Genomic DNA, 22,240 nt, shown 5'->3' with positions numbered 1-22,240 from the left:
GCTGATTGGTTGGTTACCTCTAATAGGCCAACTGCCTACTTATAGCCAAGATGGGCAACCTGCCTCACTCTCAATCTGATGTCCAATGTCTGTTTGGACTTCTCTCTTGTTGTCCAGTCTCCATGGTCTAGTCCATGGACAACAAGACCTGCGTCTAAATCTAATGGCCAGACCACACCAATGCAACTAGTCGCAACTCTTTGCAACAAAACAGTTTTAAGGCCAGTCCACGCAAGTAGTTGCATGTTGCAAGGAGTTTTTGATTGATGTAGTTTATTTAGTAAGACATGAGAATATGACAGTACATAACAGTACATGGAAGTACAAATTCACAATACAAGGTCTACTAAACTGGAACTCTCATTAAGCACTAAGCTTGTTTAAGATGAGAACCCCATGCACACAAATCATGATGTCATATAAGAGGCAGACAGATATACACACTACTATACAGAATGTCATACAATCAGCTTTCAGGTTACTGGTATGAAGAGAGAAAAAAAAATAAAAAAATAAAAAAAGTTGCATTGGTGTGGACTGGCCTTTAGGGACAGTCAACAGTCTTTGCCCTCACCTGACTGAGCTGCTTTAAACCAATGGTTCCCAAACCTTTTCTGCTATTTTCACTACGTCTTAAACTTTTTGGGTTCTTTAAAATCTTTACAAATAATATGTATTTTTAAATGTAGGAAACGAAAAAAAGGGGATATTTACTTATGCATAAAAATGTACTTATCCATAAAAATTGGTTTGATTGATTGATTGATTGATGTAGTTTATTTAGAAAGACATGAGAATAGTACATGACAGTACATAACAGTACATGGAAGTACAAATTCACAATACAAGGTCTACTAAACTGGAAACCCTCATTAAGCATAACGCTTGTTTAAGATGAGAACCCCATGCACACAAATCATGATAAAATATAAGAGGCAGGCAGATATACACACTACTATACAGAATGTCATACAATCAGCTTTCAGGTTACTGGTATGACGAGAGAAAAAAAATATATAAATATATACAAAAGAGGAAAATGAAGGAGGGGGGGGGGGGTAGGTTAAGACAGGGGCCATTTTCGAATTGCAGCCTCCTGAAGGTGTATCTTTAGGGCAGTTTTGAAAGTGAGTAGGGTTTTACACTCCTTTACTCCTTTTGGTAGGGTTCACGACCCAAACATGGGTCCCGACCCACTGTTTGGGAAACAGTGCTTTAAACCCCCCTCACTGGTCTGGTCTCTGTCATTTTTGCTGATTTGTTTATTTATTTTATTTTTATTTATTTTACAGTGTATGGCTACAGCAAAAGGCTAAAGCCAACATGTTGCTCTCTCCCCCCCCCCTCTCTCTCCCCCTCCCTCTCTCTCTCTCTCTCCCCCCCCTCTCTCTCTCTCTCTCTCTCTCTCTCCCCCTCTCTCTCTCTCGCCCCCCGCCCTCTCTCTCTGTCCCACTTATCTGCTGTTTTGAGCTGGAACAGCAGCTATTGCTCAGAGCGCTAGTCAGGGGAAAGCATGTCTGAGAAGCGAGTTATCGTCTACGGTGGAAGAGGAGCGCTGGGTTCAAAACTTGTTCAGCATTTCAAATCCAAAGGATGGGTGAGTGACTAACAAACGTACAGTGCTTCAGTATAGCTCCTTTTTGTTGCTCGTTTGGCTATACTCGAAAGATGCGTAAAGCTTCAAGCTCTTATTTCAATTTGTAATTACATTATTTATTTACCCCACTCTGTCCCTTTCTCACTCTGTCTCTGTTTACTCAACAGTGGGTCGCCAGCATCGACATCAATGCCAACGAGGACGCAGATGAAAATGTGCTGGTCAAGTTGTCTGAATGCTTCACAGAGCAGGCGGGACAGGTAGGTTTTTCCTTCAATAGTGTTAATTGGCTGGTATAGGTTGTATGACAGTCCATAAGTAGCCTATTATGCTGGACAACCCTACATCTTGGTATGCCTATTTTTACATTGACAATTGCCTGAGGTGAATTGCAATTCATAGATTTTATAGGCTACATAATTTTCAAGTCCAGTATGGAGTCCTGCATATTTATTATTCTTTATGGCTAATGGCTAATAATGAGATGTGTTGTCTCTCTGTAGGTGACAGCAGATGTGGCCCAGTTGCTAGGGCAACAGAAAGTGGATGCCATCTTGTGTGTGGCTGGAGGCTGGGCCGGAGGAAACTTCAGTTCCAAAGGTCAGAACGTGATGCACATGCCTTCATTCATCAATTATTTTATTAGCCATTGTTCTATCGATTATTGTTCAATGAATCGAATAATCGAGAAGCATATATTTAGTTTATAATTGACTAAATTGATTAGTCTGATTAACCACTTAAACCCTATTTTATATTATTTTATATAAAATAGCAAAAATATTCGAGCTTGTAGATAAAAAAAATGTTCCCCCAAAATTGATTATTGTTATTAAAATCAATTTAGTATTTTTGTATTTGATTGATTAAATCGATTTGTTCGATTAACTGTTACACCCCTATTTGCAGCCATATTAAACTGTACTAAACACATTTCATGTGTGTGTCTCCATTAGACTTCTACAAGAACACAGACATGATGTGGAAACAGAGTGTGTGGACTTGCACCGTCTCCAGCCATCTAGCTGCTCTCCACCTGAAGCCTGGAGGTCTGTTGACTTTACCCGGGGCTAAGGCGTCCCTCGCTGGCACAAGTGGTAAGGACAAGCAAATGTAGCCCACGATCGTGTTAGTGATCCCACGTGATCAGTCTGTCTGGCAATGCCAGGCTAAAGCAAATTTGTTTAAATGTCACTGGTCACGGTGACCAGGGTGCAGCTATTATATCAAAAGAATGTGTATGCATGCGTGCACAATGTACTGTCTGTACATGATATTGGCTACTATTATCAATATGATGACGTTTCTGGGCTTACTATTCGGGAAACCTTGTTAATCAGTTTTCAGTTTCACCCAGCTGATGGCTGCTCAGATGGTTTTGATGAGCGCTCATGGGGGGAGCAATTAGGGGTTAGGTGTCTTGCTCATGGGCACGTTGGCACATAGCCGGGGCCGGCTATGTGTGGGAACGGCAAAGAGATTTGGTGTTGAGGGAGAAAAATTAGGCGCCCATTCCGGCCAAGTATAGAGACCCCTGGGGGACTCCAGTCAACGAAGTAGATAGGATTTAAGTGGTTAAGTGGTTACCTGGCTGAGCCACTGTGCAGAGTAGACACCACCAGCTTTTGATAATTTGACAGACAGTGGTACACGTCCATTGCCAAATCCACAAATAACATCAGGAGAGATGATCAAAAACACTTGAGCGCTCACTGACTATTGAAGCATTGTGGAGTATATGGGTTCATCCTGTGTCCTCTTCCTCTGAAGTTTCCTATTGTCTAGTAGTTCAATAAAGAAAAAGAAAAAACAAATGCAAGTGGTCTGCCCACTTGGAGCAGGTAATAGCCATTGACATACTCATTAGTAGCATGGGAAATTGTTCCAGACTATTAGGAAGAACACAAGACACTTTGACAAAAAACTGATGCTGATGAATCTCTCTCTGGTGGTTGTGAAATGTGGGCCTCCTAGCCTTGTTCGCAGAAAAATCCCCAGTGTTAGTTTAACTCTGAGAGTGTAAACGTTGACCCAAATTACTTACTTACTTACTTAGAGTTAAACTATGATGAGGACTTTGTTGTGTATAGAGAGTAATAGGAGCACAGTGCGTTGTCTGAAAAAATTGTCACCTGACCAGCTTGCACCCTACATGCCTTACCTCAAGAGTAATCCATTGCTACAGTTTAACTTGACACCAAAATGTGTCAAGGATATGAACTCGCTATAATACGATCTAGTTGAGACTGACTCTGTCAAAGCGCAGACCTCTAGAGTTATGATTCCAACATTAATTTAAGTCATAATGTTTATATTCTCTATTGCGTTCTTGACCATTGTAGTCATGTGATATAAACCTTCTGATTTGATTCCCTGCTGCACTCAGGCTGCTGTGGTGTGGACTCATGTGATGGTCCCACCCCCCTCGTAACCAATCCTATCCATGTGACGTGTTTATGTGTTTTGCACATTTAATACACTCAGGAAACTCATTGTGCTTCGTAGCAAAAACACCTAACATACACACCACATGCACAATGCAAATTTATAAGACAGAACACACAACACACAAATATACTGCAGCACATGAGGGGCGAATTGGGGTGGGGTGCGATACAGACCAAGGCCAGGCTAACCATATTGCCTATAAACCCTGATGATGTGCTTAGATCCTACAATACAGTATACGACAATACAATACAAACCCTATCGCTCAGCAGTCACAGCACAGCAGACAATCCCATTGGCTGTCGGTCCTGAGCAGAGGGTGACTCAGCAGTTCTAGTGGATTCACCACATTATCCTCCTCACATGTGGACCCGGTTAAAGGACATGGTGCGGTTGCTTTGTTCAAATGGAGAGCAGCTGTCGTCAGGGGATTGCAGAGCTCCCACTCCATGTGTACACTTCCATGTAGTGATGTTTTGATGTCATGTGAATCTTCACAGTACAAAGGGGCAAATACTTTGTGCTCTGACCCGATGGGATCAAGGCAATGTCAGTAAATTAAAAGGTGCATAGTCTACATATAGAGTAAATGGTGTGGTAGGTGTACTGGCCTGATCTTATTGTGACTTTTCCAGCCCAGTACCTCACCCTGATGTGGGTATACTGTATAACAGTAGTAGTGGGCATTACTTAGAAGTAGGAACACCTGCACCCATTACCAGGACTGATTGTTTTGGAATATGTTTTTTAATATATTTGCATTGAAACATGTTAATTCTTTGTGTATTTATTTACCCCAAATTCATGCAGACAAATTCTGCTTTAATACCAGGTCACACGAGGCAACGTTGAGAGACAAATATTGAAGAAGTGTCCCAACAGACGTTGTAGAGAAGCACAGGGACAGACAGTGCTATTCTGTACTGATCCTCCCCTCTGTAGGCTTTGATCAAACATGTTGAGCAAACAACAATGTTGATCTAATGACCAGATCATCTGTGCTGAGGAAAGCAGGGGAGGAGATTGCGTTGACAGACACCGACTGAATTAGGGCAACATAGATAGACTTAAACTAGACTGTGCTTAAAAAAACATATTTTATATATATATATATATATATATATATATATATATACACACACACACACACACACACACACACACACACACACACACACACACACACACACACACACACACACACACACACACACACACACACATATATATCTTTTTCACATTTACATTGTTTTGGCATTTAGCTGAGTGACGTAGAGTTAGCACAATAATAGAATCAGCCTCACTCATCAAGACATTGCAAACAACAGCAAGTAAGGATCAGAGTCGCCATGCTCTGAGAAATTTCCAACACAGGATTTTACTCTGCAGGATAATGGTAGGGCTGTGTCTTACTGGAAAAGGAGATTTGAAAGTTTTGAAGTCAAGTGAGGGTTAACAAACCATGTGAGTGACCTTGTGACCTTAGCCTAATATGTATGATGTGGAATTCAGCTTGAACCTCATAATGGTCCCCTTGAAGCCTATAGTATGTGAGCTGGGTTCCAACAATTTTGGTACATGGTACCAGTTGTTTTTATTGATTTTCAAAGGGACAGTGAGTTAGTAATGGATGAGCATGATAATGGAAAATACACTTGACACCCTGAAACACATTTTCCACTCTAAGGAAAAATAAACAGTACAATTGTTTCCCCCGCAAGGACCATACTTTCAGACCTAAAACACAGGGACAAGATTTTTACACCATTAAGTGTAACCTAAACCAGGACATGATTCCTTCCTGTCAAAATGAGTCAGTAGTTCTTCATACTGATGTGACTGCTGACTGACTGACTGCTGGCTGACATACTGACTGCATATAAATGATAGAAACATAACAAAAACATATATTGTTTTAGCACAAAAAAAAGAAAATACCTCACTGGCTGTGTACAATCGAAAGGGAATGAGTCCAAATCAAGTGTGCCCAAGAACTGGCAGCGATGAACAAACTGCAATACAAATGTCAGTTTCAGGTTCATTTAAGCACTAAAGGGGTAGTTCACCCCCAAAATGACTTTTTGTAATGACCGGCAGCGGTTTCGGTAGGAGACACAAAAAGTCTCCTTTGTGTCTCCTACCGGAACCGCTGGTCATCAAATTATTGGCTTAGGAATGCGACAAAAACAGAAGAATATCCATGAATTGTTTAAAATTTTAGAATCCCCCTATATTTTATACGGGGATTATGTACATATAAAAAAAAAACTGATACTGATGAGGGAGACCACTGTACAATCCAAAATAATAGTTTGAATGCTTTCAAACAGCTTTTCTTTAGGCAAACAAACAACGTGCATGCGGTGCATGTTTGCAGGCATGTCTGTGTATATGTATGCATGTGTGTGTGTGCGTATATGTGTGTGCATGTGTATATTGACTCACACAACCCCACTGATTAGTTTTTGGTTTCAATCTTGATTGATGTATTTATCACAGACCACACCCTTACCACACCTGCCTGTATTCAAGTGATCATAATGTGACCCCTTCTCCTTCCCTATATATTTGACATGATTTCACATGCTTACCATTGCGGCCTGAGGAAGAGTTCTTGTATTCGAAACGTGTTGCTGAGCAGTCTGTAAGATTTTAAGCCAATTGTGTGTTTGCCTAAACAAAAGTTGGAAAAAAATGTGCTGTTTGAATGCATTAAAACTATTATTTTGCATTGTACAGTGGTGGTCTCCCTCCCTCAATTGTTTGTTTGCCTCCTTGGGAACCCTAGCACTCTCCACTTTTTTGTGTGGCACAAAAACAAAAAACTTGAGGAAAACACACCACCCCTTTCCCCCATTGGTCAATTCTTCAAAGGTCGCTTGGCATGTCTGTCATGTGATTGGCAGAGGGAGAAAATCTTTGCATTCTTTTCAAACCCCGTTTAAATGGAAAATGGCCACTTATTGATTCCAGATGCTTTTAACTACAAAACATTCAACAATTAAGCCAAGCCTGGGGCTCTGGAATAAATTGGTGTGTAAAGCATAGACAAACATTAAATACGAGAGAACAAGCAGCAGGGTTTGTTTTCACCCTAGCTAATTAATCAGAGCTAATCTAATTTAATCTACTACACACTTCTAATCTGATCTACACGTGTTATCTTATGTCTTATTTTAAGCTAAGAGTATTGTCTGCTGTCTACTGTAGTCTACTGTCTGGATGGATGTTCTGCGATATCTTGTTGCACGTGTGGTTCCTGTTAATCCAGGTACTTTGTTGGTTAAATTAACGTTCAGCTGTCACAAATTCCTTGTTTGAACCGGCTTTTGGCAATGAAGAGTTGCTGATTTTGATTCAATTTCTAATAAAGGGCACAAATAACATACAATTACTGATTAACATTCTACAAGATAATGTATCCTGTCTGTCCAAGCCATCATATGCGTATGGTGAAAGGCAGGTGTTTTGTATGATTGATAAAAAATTCAGCAAATATTTTATCTTTAGCCACCTCTCTCCCCACCCCTGTGACCCATTCAAAGGGGTCATTATTCACATTCGGTAATGTTGCATGTAGTCCACGGCTGTGAATGGTGTTCACTGTTTTCTGTCGCTTCTGGAAGCAGAGTTTCCCTCAGAACGATAAGATTTGACATTGTACGATGTATTGTGTCTTGTATCCTTAGGTATGGTGGGCTATGGCATGGCTAAAGCTGCTGTGCATCAGCTGTGTCAGAGTCTAGCTGGAGAGGACAGTGGTCTTCCCTCTGGGGCCACCGCTGTGGCGATACTACCGTGAGTACTGCTTGCATGCTATATGCAGCATAGGTGAAACATATTATGATCAGAGCACTATTCCTATCACAACATGCTTTGTTGTCCAAGTAAGTTTGCACATGCAAGAAATTTTACTTGGTGGGTTGCTCACAAATCTCACTTTCAACATAATGCAAAATGTTTAGAAAGAAAGAAAGAAAGAAAGAAAGAAAGAGATAAAAAATATGGATAGGGACGCTAGGTTTCATATATATATATATAATAAATACAAATGTTTAAAAGAATAATAGTGGGTATACATATTCAGTTGTTCATAAGGTTTTAGCTGTTTAGAGTGTGCCTTAAATTCTAAATTGACATTTATAGTAGTCCATGATTAATACGAGCCACTAGCCAGCCACAACCGTCAAATAATGGCACAGTTTGGCTATGGCTTGTTCACTTAAACCATGTTCACTCTAACATAGCAACCAATAGACCAATTATTTGTTTACCAACATTGTGACTGGACGCACAGGTGATTGTTTCATGCAATCAATTCCCAACATATTGTTTCGGGGTGCGCTGGTTTCAGTTCATTCAACCTCCTCTTTTGTGTTGGCTAGTGAGGCGCGTCCTAGCGAGACATGACAGAATGGGTTTCATTTGGTGCCGGCCTGCGCAAGCATGGTTCTTATCAGTGTGACGTTGTCTGTTAAGGGGTCTATAGTAAAGTGTGCAAAGATCAAAACCACAGTGCCTTAATATTAGATGCAACATGTGTCCCTATAGAACGATCATGTATAATGTAAAACGTGCATTTGCTACTGCTGGTTAAGAAACACGAACCAGGCAGAAGAGGTAGTAGAGGAATATTGAATCACTTGTGGGTTGCACACTGTCTCTTTCACGTGGCTGACTTTAATTAATATTATATCATAGCCTTACTGATTTGTTCACTTAAAGGGATAGTTCACCCCAAAACAATATTGTTTTCTATCGATTAGTCACCCCATGGAGACTTGAATGCATGGATATTTTTTTTGTTTTTGTCGCATTCCTAAGACAATAATTTGATAACCAGCGGACTGGTAGGCAGAGGTTCCGGTAGGAGACACAAAGGAGACTCTTTGTGTTCCTTCCGGAACCGCTGCCGGTCATCAAATTTTTGGTTTAGCAATGCGACAAAAACAAAAAAATATCCATGAATTCAAGTCTCCATGGGTTGAGTAATCGATAGAAAAAAAGTCATTTTGGGGGTGAACTATCCCTTTAATGTTGACTGGTATTTCTGCATTGTCATCATGAGAATCTAGTTTTGGAGTATTTTTCGGGGGTGTATCTTCCAGTGCTCTACTCGGTCGCGTTTCTAGCAATCAGAGGCTGAATGGAGTCCACCCCTCCAGCTAGCTGTCACATCTGGTCAGCATTAGCCCCATGACTTGCATTTCTGCAACAGCAAACCCCTCTCCACTGCTTCAGCAGAGCAGTAGTCCAGTTATCCTTTTCACATTGTGATAGAAAATGTTTGATGTTTGAAGTTGTAGGTTTGATTATTGTGTAAAACACCCAAAATGCAGTATGTACGTACGTATTACATTACAGTCATTTAGCAGACGCTTTTATCCAAAGCGACTTACAATAAGTATGTATGTATGTATGTATGTATGTATGTATGTATGTATGTATGTATGTATGTATGTATGTATGTATGTATGTATGTATGTATGTATGTATGTATGTATGTATGTATGTATGTATGTATGTATGTATGTATGTATGTATGTATGTATGTTATACACCATTACAAAGCCTACCTTAATATGTTTAATATGCTTAATATGTTTACTGTTAAATACTAGTTTCTTAATGCTTTTTGTTGTCCTTCATGCTTCTTCAAGCCACACAATTCTAATCATAAATGTCTCGGAGTCAAAACATAATGCATTAATTTTATTATGCAAGGTACCTATTATTACACAGTGTGAAATGCTGCAGTCTGCTAGCTGTTTCTCTCCTCCTCTCCTCTCCTCTCTGCTTAGCCAGAGCTGCTCCCTGATTGTCATCTGGCTTCATTTGACAGGGTTACCTTGGATACGCCGATGAACAGGAAATTCATGCCTGACGCAGACTTCGGTTCCTGGACCCCATTGGAGTACATCGTAGAGTGAGTGTTGATGTCATCGCTGTTACATCGCTGTTGTTTCAGAATAGTTCTGTCCAGGCTGGGCGTTCATATTGTGAGCCATAAATTAGCAGCTTAATTTGCAAGTTATAACATGGCTGACCAATTTGAATGGCCTTATAATATCATGCTCAGCACAATATGTCTACCATATGCTTTATATTGGACAATGCCTACGTATCATTTGATCAGTATAGATCAGTTATCAATTACTATTAGAGTAATGGTTGATCATACCTACTGCTGAAATTATTTTAATATGTGACTAAAAACATAATACAATACAACACAAAAATGTGAAGGAAGTGAAATGTCACTAATTCACCACAAGATGGCAAAATGGATCCACACAGGATGCTCGGTTTGTCTCTATCTGTCTCTATGTTCAGTTATAAGCAAACAAATGATCTGCTTCTTATCTATTGTATCTCTTTACTACACACTGATGATATTAATTTGACTATTTATGTTATCCGCTTAAGTAATACATTGTGGCTTTGATGACGCATGACACAAAACAACGCCAATTTCCAACTGGATTAGGAGCCAGCTGTGATCATAATATAAAGTCTTAAGACAATTATGAATAATTATCAATTACAATTAACAGACACGCTGACTTGTATCGGAAACAACAAAGTGACAATATCAGGTACATCATGTTCAAACCATTAAATCAAATATAATTAATTGTGTCAGGAGATGTCGTGTCTTCTGGATTTCCCCGACTGATTAGAATTACAACAGCAAACGTGGGAGTCTGAATTAATGCCAGACTAGAGTAAGATGGTACATTGAGACATACAGTAGATTCCCTGTTGACTTCCTGTCAGTTTAGAAACCAGAGCTCGCTCTCTCTCTCTCTCTGTGTGTGTGTGTGTGTGTGTGTGTGTGTGTGTGTGTGTGTGTGTGTGTGTGTGTGTGTGTGTGTGTGTGTGTGTGTGTGTGTGTGCATGTGTGCGTGTGTGCGTGTGTGTGTGTGTGCGTGTGCGCGCGCACGTGTGTGTGTGTGTGTGTGTGGGGGGGGGGGTTGGGAGGCCAGATTAGATTAGATCTGATCCAGTGTGATAATCCCTGAGAAAAGAGATGGATGCAATCTGGAGGGAGTTCTTGATGATGATGATGATGAGATGAGGTTGAGCGACATGTTGGAAGAGGGGGTTAACCTGTTTCTCACAACAACAAAAAAAAGCATTCAGTTAAATACTGCGTCATATTTTTCCTGTAAAACATTTAGTAAATTTTATAAAATTTCATTTATCATTTCTAAAAAAAAAAAGTTTTGTGTATGCAGCGTTTGGAAACAAAGAACAGCTTGGTTGTGAATCCATATAGTTTCATCTAGATCTAGTTTTCTTTTTGTATTTATTTTACTTTATTTTACTCTCTCGCTCCAGGATGTTCTTCGACTGGGCTTGTGGGAGGAGCCGGCCAGCCTCCGGCAGCCTGATGCAGCTTTTGACCTCTGGAGGAGAGACCAAATCTGTGGCCACACAGTAAACAACACACACACCTCTATGGAGATGGGAGGTGGAGAAGGTGGGAGGGGGTGAGGCAGGCTGAGGAAAACATAGAGAAGGAGAAACGAGGAGAAGGAGGCAGGGAAACAGAGGCTGAGAGAAGGAGAGAGAGGTGGAAGGAGAGAGAAAAGGAGGCAAGGAGATATTGAGGTGAGGTATAGGAGGGAAGGAGGTGAGGTGGTGATTTAACCCTTTAAGACCGGGAAAGCATCATTTGTGTCCTTTTAAGATTTCTTTGGGCTATTCAAAAATAGCAGATATACAGGCTCATAGTGCTATGAGCTTGTAGATCGGCCTTTTTTTTTAATCGTGAACATTTTAGCAAATCTTGAAATATACATTTTTTTAAGCGAACAAAGATTTGAGTTACAAATGTCCGCCTAAAAAAAAATCATAATTCAAATATTTTCACAAATGTTCATGATTTAAAAAAAATAGCAGATCTACAAGCTCATAGCACGGCACTCGGTGCCTCGCTATGAGCTCGTATATCTACTATTTTTGAATAGCCAAAGAAATCTAAAATGACAGAAATGCGTCCCCCGGATTGAATGGATTAAGGCAAATTTACACTTTGTTGAACGACAGTGTCGTATGACAAGAACAACATATTTTCAACAGAAGGTTTGTTGTATAACATGGTCATTTAACAAAGTATCTAGCCTAGGGGGTGGGACAGGGGGGTGGCAGAGAACAGGGATGCAGGGGAATCATCTCCTTACAAAAGCAGCCTCACAGTGCCATCTAGCTGTGGTTTACAATAGCTGGTTTATAAAAAAAAATCAGTTGAAACATACTTGACTAAATTACCTGGTGAGTGTTAAAGTAAATCTAGATACGTTACAGAAACACACATCAAACCAATCCTTAGTGGGGGTGATTTAGTGTTTATTCTTTTATATGAATGAAACACGGAATAATATTCTTTATCTATTCGGTTGTGACATTTCATAGTTTGAGAGTGGTGGGAAGCCTTAATACACATAAAACCCACCAGAGAAAAAAAAAACCTTTGAACAATATTGTGCCTGTAGTTTTCCATATGTACAGAAGTAGTACATTATGTATGTAACATGTGTCTGTGTAATTATATGTTTGTATTGTTTCATGTTTAGCGCCTCTCCTACTGTGAAAGGAACCCAATGTTGAAATAAGCCGCTGTCTTCTAACTTACGGACAATCTGTTCCAGAGTGAATTGGCCTCATTGTATACTATATTGTTTGGTACTCTATTTCAAGTGCCCCTGTCTTAGTTCTGTGTGTTTGTGTGTCAACGAGATGTCTAGTTAGTGTCATTATTAGTAATCTCTCTGTATTTGTATCACATTTACAGTAGTAAATCATCAAAATAAAGAAATATATGTTGTATTAAGCTTTGAATTTGGAAACTTGATGAGACTTTTTTTCTACTCTATTTTCCACAGATTCTGTATGTTGTGGAACGCACAGCTGTTGATGGACACAATTGGTGTTGCAGGAATCAAAGCTGTGGATTTATGGTTAGTCTATATGGAAAAATCTATAAACTGTATTGCCAGCATAAGACTATAAAATACTGTACAAGTAATACAAGTAATTAAACCTAATTCTGAGGACACTAAAGCAAATAAGAAAAAGAAGCATATGGAGTTCAAATACAATCTACTATATATTTATAACCATCACTAAATTATTCATATGAAAACTATTTATTTTAGATATGCAGTTCCCATATGTAAACTACATACAAATTACACCCAATTTATCGCATCTCCATTTATGTGATTTATGTGAAGTTGTCATATCTTATCCCACCACCAGATGGCACTCATTCATAACCCTCAATGACATGGAGACAATTTTTTTTTTTTAACAAGAACCACTCTGTTAATCAAATGGATGAGTTCATTCTTGGAACTGAACGGGTACTGTCATGCACATGGCAAGACCCGTAACACCTACCTACCTGCAAACACTGTAACATTCTGATTCCTCAGCACAGAACACAGAAGATTGCTTTGCATCCAGGCCACTCACCTTGGCAAATTACAAACCTTCAAAAGCGAGAAGGGGGGCAACCCCCCGCCCCCCCCCCCCAAAAAAAAACATAAATTTAGCAGTTTGATTATAGCAGGTAACGTAGATGTTTACAGCCTCTTCCGCACTGCATAAAAAACTTCTTGTTGCTGACTCATATATTCACACTTAGCAATGCACATAAATAGACCATAGAACAATTACTGGGTCTCCGTCTTAAACTCTGCAATTTCTCCTGGCTGGCCACGGTATGGGGTGGGCCGTCGAGGAGCCCACTGCAATAAATCACTACAGCGAGGATTAATAGGAGCGGTCTGGCTTACTGTGGATGATGTGTATTTATACTTGGTGGCATTGCAATTCATCTAGTCTAGTGTGTGTGTGTGTGTGAGGCCCTGCGGCGCATTCAAGACGCCAGCGCATACATTAGCTCCCATGATGCCAACGTTAGAGTGATTGCCCATGGGGATCCCCCGCTGTGTTTATCGCTGTAAGGGTTTGAGCTGATCAAAGATTATCGCATGTTTAGGTGTTGCAAGATAGCATGTCACCCAGGTGACACTTATGCTATTGTTTTGTGTTATGTGTAGGCTGGGCTTAATACTGGAGATGCGTGGGTATTAGTGGGTGGGTAGACAGTTTTTGGCTCCAGACCAGAAAAGATTTTGTGCCAGGGACCCCCATAAGAGAACATTTTTCAAAAATAGCCAATCTACAAGTACTGTAGGTTGGCTATTTTCAAATAGCCCAAAAAAATGTAATAGGGTGTTCGGACTGTTTCTAAGGACCCCCCTGGAACCCCCTCAAAGACCACTGAGAACCAGTGTTCTGACCCCCTCAAGGACACTTTTGAGAACCAGTGTTCTGACTACAGTGTTTGCTTTTGTGGGACTATTATTCTGACAATGGTTATTTATTGACTATCCCGTTCACTTGAACTTGAGCTTAATAATATGATCGTCTGTGGGTATGAGACAAATGAATAGATATGATCTCAAACACTGTTGTGATTTTGCATCCTTACACGTGTGCCCTCATAACAGACGGAGCTACCCCATAGTAAACGTGATGTAGCATTAGGTTTATTGACACGAGTATGGCGTCACAGATGAATTGTCTGCTGTGAGGCAGAGAGAAGAGTGTTCTCTTGTTCCGTACACAAACCCCCCTGGAGGTGAATTTCCTGATTAAAGAACCCCTCCTCTCTGCTCCTCCCATCCCCCTCAAACCCTGGTTGTTAGTGTGCACGTCTGTATATGAGCGTGCACTTCACGTGTTTGCATAATGTGTGTGTGTGTATACAATGCATGCAGCATGAGTGGTTGTGAACAGCATCCATGCACTTGTTTGTGTGTGCATGCAGGTCAAGTACACGTGCGTGCCTGTGTGTGTGTGTGTGTGTGTGTGTGTGTGTGTGTGTGTGTGTGTGTGTGCGCGCGCGCACACACACACGTGTTCGTGCGCGCGCATGTGTGTTTGTGTGTGTGTGTGTGTGTGTGTTCATACATGGTCATAAATAGATGTTTGCAATGTCTGCATACATGAGTATATGATTGTGTACAGTGTGTGTCTAGTGAGTGCATGTGCACAAACATGCCTATCCGTGTGTGGGCGTGCGTGTGCGCGTGTCCACACGGACGTATAGTGAATATTTTAAAGGGGTTATGTCTGAGATGGCGGGGTGCCATGTGGAAACCATTGAATCCAGCAAGAAGCAGTGAAACACGGAGGGAGCGAGCCAGATGGTAGTGGTTAGCCCCTGGCTGCTCCGGGTAACATGACCTGCAAGGGAGGAACCCCTCTACCTCCCCATGACCAGCCTCCACATGTGTTGCGTGTGAGTAAAAGTCTCCCCAAAGCAGGGGAGACGCCTCTTACTTGACTTCCTGGCTGCCTGCCCCCTTGGAGCTGAAGCTGCTGTTTTCTTAACCACAGGATCTAAAACAACAGACACTTCAGACACAACAGACACAGAAAGACGAGTCAGAGACATGATGAATCCATTGGCTTGTGGTTGCCATTTTTAAAGCCATCCTTTGTGTGCATTTATCCTGTATTTATTCTGCTTTAGCCCTTGTAGAAGTGTGACATAATGCCTTTAGTCTTCATCATGACCCTTAAGGGTCCATTTGGTTACATTTGTACAAATGGATAAAGTAAGGATTTCATTGTGTATCCTGTATTAGCACAGTGATAATCATTTAACAGCTCCCCTATTCTTGCACTTACCCTGTCTTTTACCTGGCTTAATTAATTAACAACACAAATAATACAGTGCATGCAGTCCCTGAATCTGATTTATCCTGTTGATGGTGCCAAAATGCAACTGTAGTTTAGCACCAGGAAAATGGGATTTATCATGGCTACATGTATACATTCTCAACTCCCCAAATACCATATGTTGCTATCAGGTAGACACCTTGTATGTCCATATTCCATCTTTGAGGAAATCAGTGCCCCATTTCATACTTAGTCGTATGACAGCGAAGCCGATCTACAAATTCACAACGCAGCACATTTGACAAATTATATATTTAAAATGACTTCTATGACGTGCCCAAATAGGGACACTAGGTTGAAAGTGGTTAAGTCTGTCTGTGGGTTTAATAAATATTCAACGAATGAAAAGTGTTAACAAGGTTTATGCCCGACAGCAACGCATAGTAAAATGCATGCATCACGGTGGTCAACAGACGCGTCAACTAAATCAGACAGAGATTGAGATAACTGTTGAAGCGGATGCTTTCTCCTTTATGAGACATACTTAATGTCAATTTAATGCCATACAGCAGCAAGCCCATGTGCTTTTCAGCATAGACACTTAAAAATTACATTCCACCAGGACTGGAACCACTTCAGTCATCCTTTCATGACTTTTATAAAATATTTAAAGGACAAATTTATCAGCCTCCTCTTTTTCCCCCTTTTGATAAATAGGACGTTTAGGTCATAAACCATGTGAAACCATCCCACTCAACCTAGATTGTAAACAGCCTTGATTCATGATTCATGGTTGTGTAAGCTGTCATTCTAGCCGTTTCAGAGGCAAATCGTCACAATATTTAATGACATGACAGTCGTTGCTTCTGGTTGCACCCAAATCGTCCTCTAGATGGCACTAAGCCATAAATGAATCAGTGATAAGAGGCAGTGTAATTAAAAATTGAGTGATAAGTTTTTGATGTAATTAAATGGCCCTTCGTGCCAGTAACTCACAATGAAAGGGTCAAAGAGGATGGCCATTTTATTTCTGAGGGGGCTAGACATTTAGACCTGCAACAGTGGAGATCAAGGCATGCAGCAGCGCATGGATGGCTGTAAGCATCTGCTCACACTGAGATGTGCTGCACAATTTGAGATGCATGTCAGTTAACCACTTAACCACTTGAACCCCAGTATCCATATTAAAGGAGTAGTTCACCCAAAAAGTAACTTATTTTTAATTAATTACACACCCCATGAAGCCTTGAATTTAGAGAAAAATATTTTTTTGTTTTTGTCGTATTCCTAAACCAATAATTTGATGACCGTGGGTGAACTACTCCTTTAAGGGGGGGGGGGGAGTATAGGTTTAACGACTTAAACCCTCAAGACCAGGGGTCTTCAATGTTTTTCAGGCCACGGACCCCTTAGCTGGGAGAGATGAAGCAGGGACCCCCACTATCTTGAGCCAAACGGAACACTATCGATTTATTGATCATTAAAATAAAAATGCTCTAAAAAAAAAAAAACACTTTCCAGATTTTCATGTGGGCCCTGATCCAGAAAAGGATGGGAACCACTTCTATATACTATACTTCATTGACTAGTGTCCCCCAGTGGTCTATACTTGGCTTGCCACACTTCCCCACCCCCCCCAAAACCAAATCTCTTCGCCGAAAATACACAATCTACTAACTAGTGAGCTTGAAGATGTGCTACTATTTTCCTATTATGACATCCCGAGAATAGGAATGCTAGGGTTCATGTGGTTAATTAACAATGATTCTATGATTCTATTCTTACAACTGCACAATTCTAATATCTTTTTTTTACTGAAAATATAAATAGGAAATAGTCATAAAGTCTTGAAGCTTGTTGTTGAAAGGCATGCACGCACGCACACACTCACGCGCACGCACACGCACACACAGACACTCATTGAACCCCTGCACACTCTTAACACCATTGCGTTGGGAGCACTTTTAGTTGTTATTATATTGAAGTTGTGTGGAACCATGTTCTCTGTGACAGCGTGTCAATAGCCTGTCGGGTACACACCAGGAAAATTTACTGTGACAAAACTACATGACATTGGCTTACAAGAATGAATCGTAACTGGCAGACAGATGTGTGCAATCTGTGAAATATATACTATACTGTACAATCATGATAAATAAGAAGATACACTGTTATGTTCTCTGAACACATATTAATTGTGAATAGAGAATATTGCCTAGTGTAAACACCAAAATGAATTGACAAGCAGTCACTTAACTTATAAATTATTTCATCATCCAGTCAAAAGGTTCCTACTGTTCCTATATGTTTGCCCATATAACTCACTAGGATGGTACGGATGACCCATAAAAAATCTGTTCACCATGAGGATTTTACACTGACAGAGGTATTTCATTTCACTATGCCCTATATGTCCTTTACTGTATGTGCCCTTTCTGTGAGGAAAACTTTTCAGAATGGCTCAGTATATGAGATTTACCGTATATAATATGATCTGATGTGTTACTTTTTATAGAGCAATGGTTATAGATAAATATGGTCTAGTTTTATCTAATAACCTGAATAATGTTCCACAATGTGCCAGCTTCATTTGGACAAATTAGGCGTCTCATTTTCAAGGTGGTGGATTTGTCATTTTGGAATGTTTATTTGTTAGGATCCCCATTAGCTGTGCCCCAAAGCACCGCTAGTCTTCCTGGGGTGAATCAGTTTAGTGAGAGAGGCGGACTAGGGACTTTTCTTTCTCCCCAATTTAGTCGTTATGCCAATTAATTCCTCCCCGCACACATTTGTGCGTTGTCACTGCTGTTGTATCACTCCAGTGAGGAGCCCCCACCGGGAGTATGTAGAGCCTTCGTCTTACTCCTCCCACCCAACACTCCCTGCTGACAGGTGCCGCCCCAGCCCGTAGGATTACGTGCAGTGACAAATATCACCCTCCCCACCCAGCGTCCCTCCCCCCAAACACGGGCCAATTGTGTTTGCGTATACACGCTTGACAAAGCCGGATGCGCCACGGTGGATTTGAACACACAATCAGTGGAAAAGTGCCAGTGGGCAGGCACTTTACCACTGCGCTACCCGAGTGTCTGACTCGAGGTTTTTCTAAGGTCCAGAACTAGTGTTGGACTGTTGTGTTCCTTTACCTTCATTTATATCCTTTAGCCTCTAAAAACCTTCCAAGTTTAAATAGAAAACATTCTAGGGTCATATTTGTTCCATCTTTCGCCGGGTGCTGCGGTTCCATCCAGAATTAAAGGTTAGATTCAAGAGATTCAAGAGGGATTACTTGGGTCTGGTCCGCTGGTGTAGTGGTCCAGGCACCTAGGCTCAATGTAGCTTGACAGCGTGTTGCAGGTTTGATTCCTGATGGCCTTTACTGTGTGTCACTCCTTATTTCTCTCCCCATTTCCCCATAAAGGCATAAAGGACCCCAATTTTTTTTTCCACAGACCATGCTAACAACATTTACCATCTAATAACAAAATAATAATGATAAAATGCTGGATGTCATAAAAAAAGACAAAAATGAAAAAGTAGGCAATAGTACAGGTAAGAAAGAGAGGTAAATTTAAGATCTCATTAGAATCAATGGGTAGTATGCTAAATATGGGTGGAGGATAATATAGTATCTAGATAGAATGTGCCATAAAGGCATACACATATACAGTGCCTATACACACACACACACACACACACACACACACACACACACACACACACACACACACACACACACACACACACACACACACACACACACACACACACACACACACACACACACACACACACACACACACACACACACACACACACACACACACACACACACTGTATATTTCCAATGTAAACACCCGCCAGGTAAACCTGTCACTCCATCCCAGGCCCAGAAGCCAGGGACCACTTTGTCAGAATATCTGACATGCTCCTGTTGAATACGGCGCGTGTTCATACCCTTTCCAGGAGACCGAGCGAGACCTTTGCCTCTCTAAATGATCCATTAGGTTACGGCAGCCTTTACACAAAGCCCATAAAGCCTCTTATGAGATCTTTAGAAGATGGAACGCTCCGTGACACCAGGAAGTGATCTCGTTGATAGGTGAAGTATGTAGACATAATGCCTAATGACATCCTGACAAGCTTTGAACGCGGAAAAACCTTTTTGATGTCTCGAACGCTTCCCCTGAGATGTCTGTGTTGACAAGTACAGTACTGTAGTAGGATGGAGATACCCACCACCCCTCCCCCCGCCAATACACTATCACTGGAATATGCCTATGCTGCAAAATACCGAGTGTTAATTTATGAATGTCTTACACTCTCTATAGTCTTAGTGAAACAAACTTGAGTTGAACTGTACTGAGACCGCTTTTTTCCGTCTACACCATCTCTTTGCCAAAAATAGGCAATGTACAAGCTTGTAGATAAGCGATTTTTGGTGAATGTTCCCTTCAGAATAGGTATGTGGGGTTGGGGTTCAGGTTAATGTTCAGAATTATACTGTGTACCATTGCTGTTGGAAATATAAAATTGAATATTGCTTAAATATCCTCATTTATGCTTTGAATTTCATGACACATGGGCCCCAGATAGCTAAACATATAGTATAGTATAGTATAGTATAGTATAGTATAGTATAGTATAGTATAGTATAGTATAGTATATGTATACAGTTAATATCAATAATTAACTATAGTTCATCCTCTCTACGTACTAATTTGATTCCGAGGTGTAAAGAACGGTTACAGGGGTCGTTACTTATTGAACTGGAACGAATGTGGTCATCCGTTCGAAACAGCCCACTGGCAAGGGACCTCACTGTGGGCGGAGACTGCAGACAGCCGCCAGTCAAATCCAGGTCACTCACTGTTGAGGTGGGTGGGGGTTCTACTGTATATGGGAGCAGTGTTGTGGTCGACTGGATTGAGACTTTCCATATAGCAGCAACGGGATCTAACCAAGATAAGCCTCTCGGGAGTTGTGCGGTCCTCTCTCTCTCTGGCCAGATTACACGCACACACACACACACACGCACGGACGCACACGCACGGACGCACATACGCACGCACGCGCACACGCACGCACGCGCGTACGCACGCACACGCACACGCACACGCACGCGCACACACACACACACACCTCTCTCTTCTGTCTCTCTCTCTTTCTTTGTCACTCTGTCTCTCCCAACTTTATTGTCCTGCGTGTCAGTCTTTGTCTGTCATTCTGTGTCTCTGTCTATCTTGTTTTTGTCTGTCTAGTGGTTTCTGCTTCATTTTGCCTCTGACTGCCCCCCCCCTCACCCCCCCCCCCCCCCTCCCCCACACCCTCTCTCTCTCTCTCTCTTTCCCAGGATGCCATGAAGTATCCCAGGGTCCAGAGAGATCCAAGTTTGGAGATTTTCGGGTTTGTTCTCGGGGTTTTGGAACTAGAGCCTCCTCTCTTGGCTCCCGACACATCTGGTTCTCATTCAGACCCTGGGTCTAAGTTCAGGAACAGGCGGAGGATGGAGGGTAGAGGAGGAGGAGGAGGAGGAGGAGGAGGAGGAGGAGGAGGAGGTGGTGGTGTTCAGGACCTAATAGTTTGGGCTCTTTCATATGTATAGTTTATTCTTGTAAACAAAGGGTTAAATTTCAAGGTTTAGCGATCCAAAGTTCCGCAGAGTAAAAGAGACCCTTGCTCTTGTTCTCTCCTATAAAAGTGAGGGTACTTCATGGTGGTGTGGTGTTTGGTTGGCAGCTTTAAGTCCTTGGTTGTCAAAAACGATAACTAGAAGAGTGGGTAGCATTAACTACCGTATTCCTTTATAAATAATTAATATATCATTCACAAACTGTTGATGAGTTATTAATGACTTGTGAAATGTTTGTGGTTAGTTGGTTAATGATTTAAAACTGTGCCTTATAGTTAATAGATAATACTACTACTACTAATAATACATTAGTTTAAGTTACTTAACTAATTACTTCAAAATTCATGAATCAAGGTTTATTTGTCACTTCTCATACAGGTACACAAGCACCAAAATGCAAATGCGTGAGGTCTGCAAAATACTGTACCATGCAACATCAACATAACAACAATAGCGATGATAAAGTTAGAAGAATAAAGATAAGTTCAAGCTTGATTTTTTTGGGGATAATAGCAATAATAACATCAGCATAACAAAGAGAATGTGCAATAAGCCAAACCATGTATGCAGATACCTTATGTATGTATATTCAATAGCAGCAATAGCACCGATTTTTTTTTATTCATATGTTCCAATGTGTAAGAATGGAGTCATAAATCATTAACAATAATGCTATACTGTGCTGTACGTGGCCTGTACTGTAAGCTATAGAATGAAACAGACCCAAAATGGCAGTAATTTAATATTATCATAATGAACAAACTAATTATAATAAAGTAATAGGCCACTGTGTGGTTGTGGATTGCCCTGTGTTATTGTGCAACCCAGCAGTTGTGTGGTCGGAAGCGCACACACAGTGCACT

At 41.0% G+C, this 22,240-nt stretch overlaps 1 protein-coding gene across 2 annotated transcripts; it reads left to right on the top strand.

Annotated features, from left to right (window-relative positions):
• Nucleotides 1-1,469: 1,469 nt before the first annotated feature.
• Nucleotides 1,470-12,857, top strand: qdpra (quinoid dihydropteridine reductase a). 2 transcript variants are annotated; one of them, XR_013932218.1, is made up of 8 exons: nucleotides 1,470-1,597; nucleotides 1,765-1,857; nucleotides 2,101-2,197; nucleotides 2,554-2,694; nucleotides 7,735-7,843; nucleotides 9,888-9,971; nucleotides 11,387-11,818; nucleotides 11,860-12,857. XR_013932218.1 is itself a non-coding variant. In XM_080415736.1 (7 exons), the coding sequence occupies exons 1-7, from the start codon at nucleotides 1,514-1,516 to the stop codon at nucleotides 11,487-11,489; spliced, it is 711 nt and encodes a 236-aa protein (XP_080271862.1). In that variant the 5' UTR covers nucleotides 1,470-1,513; the 3' UTR covers nucleotides 11,490-12,857. The 2 variants fall into 2 exon arrangements, 1 of the variants encoding a protein (XP_080271862.1); XM_080415736.1 differs by having other exon boundaries at nucleotides 11,387-12,857.
• Nucleotides 12,858-22,240: the final 9,383 nt, after the last annotated feature.

Source organism: Gymnoscopelus braueri, assembly GCF_963280865.1.
Source record: "Gymnoscopelus braueri genome assembly, chromosome: 20".
Taxonomy (NCBI): Eukaryota; Metazoa; Chordata; class Actinopteri; order Myctophiformes; family Myctophidae; genus Gymnoscopelus; species Gymnoscopelus braueri.
The sequence above is the reverse complement of the archived record's forward strand: the minus strand, read 5'-3'. Positions and strand labels throughout refer to the sequence as shown.

What these genes read in the sequence shown, in the direction of transcription:
- qdpra (XM_080415736.1), top strand. Translation starts at nt 1,514, where the DNA reads ATGTCTGAGAAGCGAGTTATCGTCTACGGTGGAAGAGGAGCGCTGGGT. An exon ending in GTCCCTCGCTGGCACAAGTG is followed by an intron (nt 2,695 to 7,734) that starts GTAAGGACAAGC and finishes TTGTATCCTTAG; the next exon opens with GTATGGTGGGCTATGGCATG. An exon ending in ACCGCTGTGGCGATACTACC is followed by an intron (nt 7,844 to 9,887) that starts GTGAGTACTGCT and finishes TTCATTTGACAG; the next exon opens with GGTTACCTTGGATACGCCGA.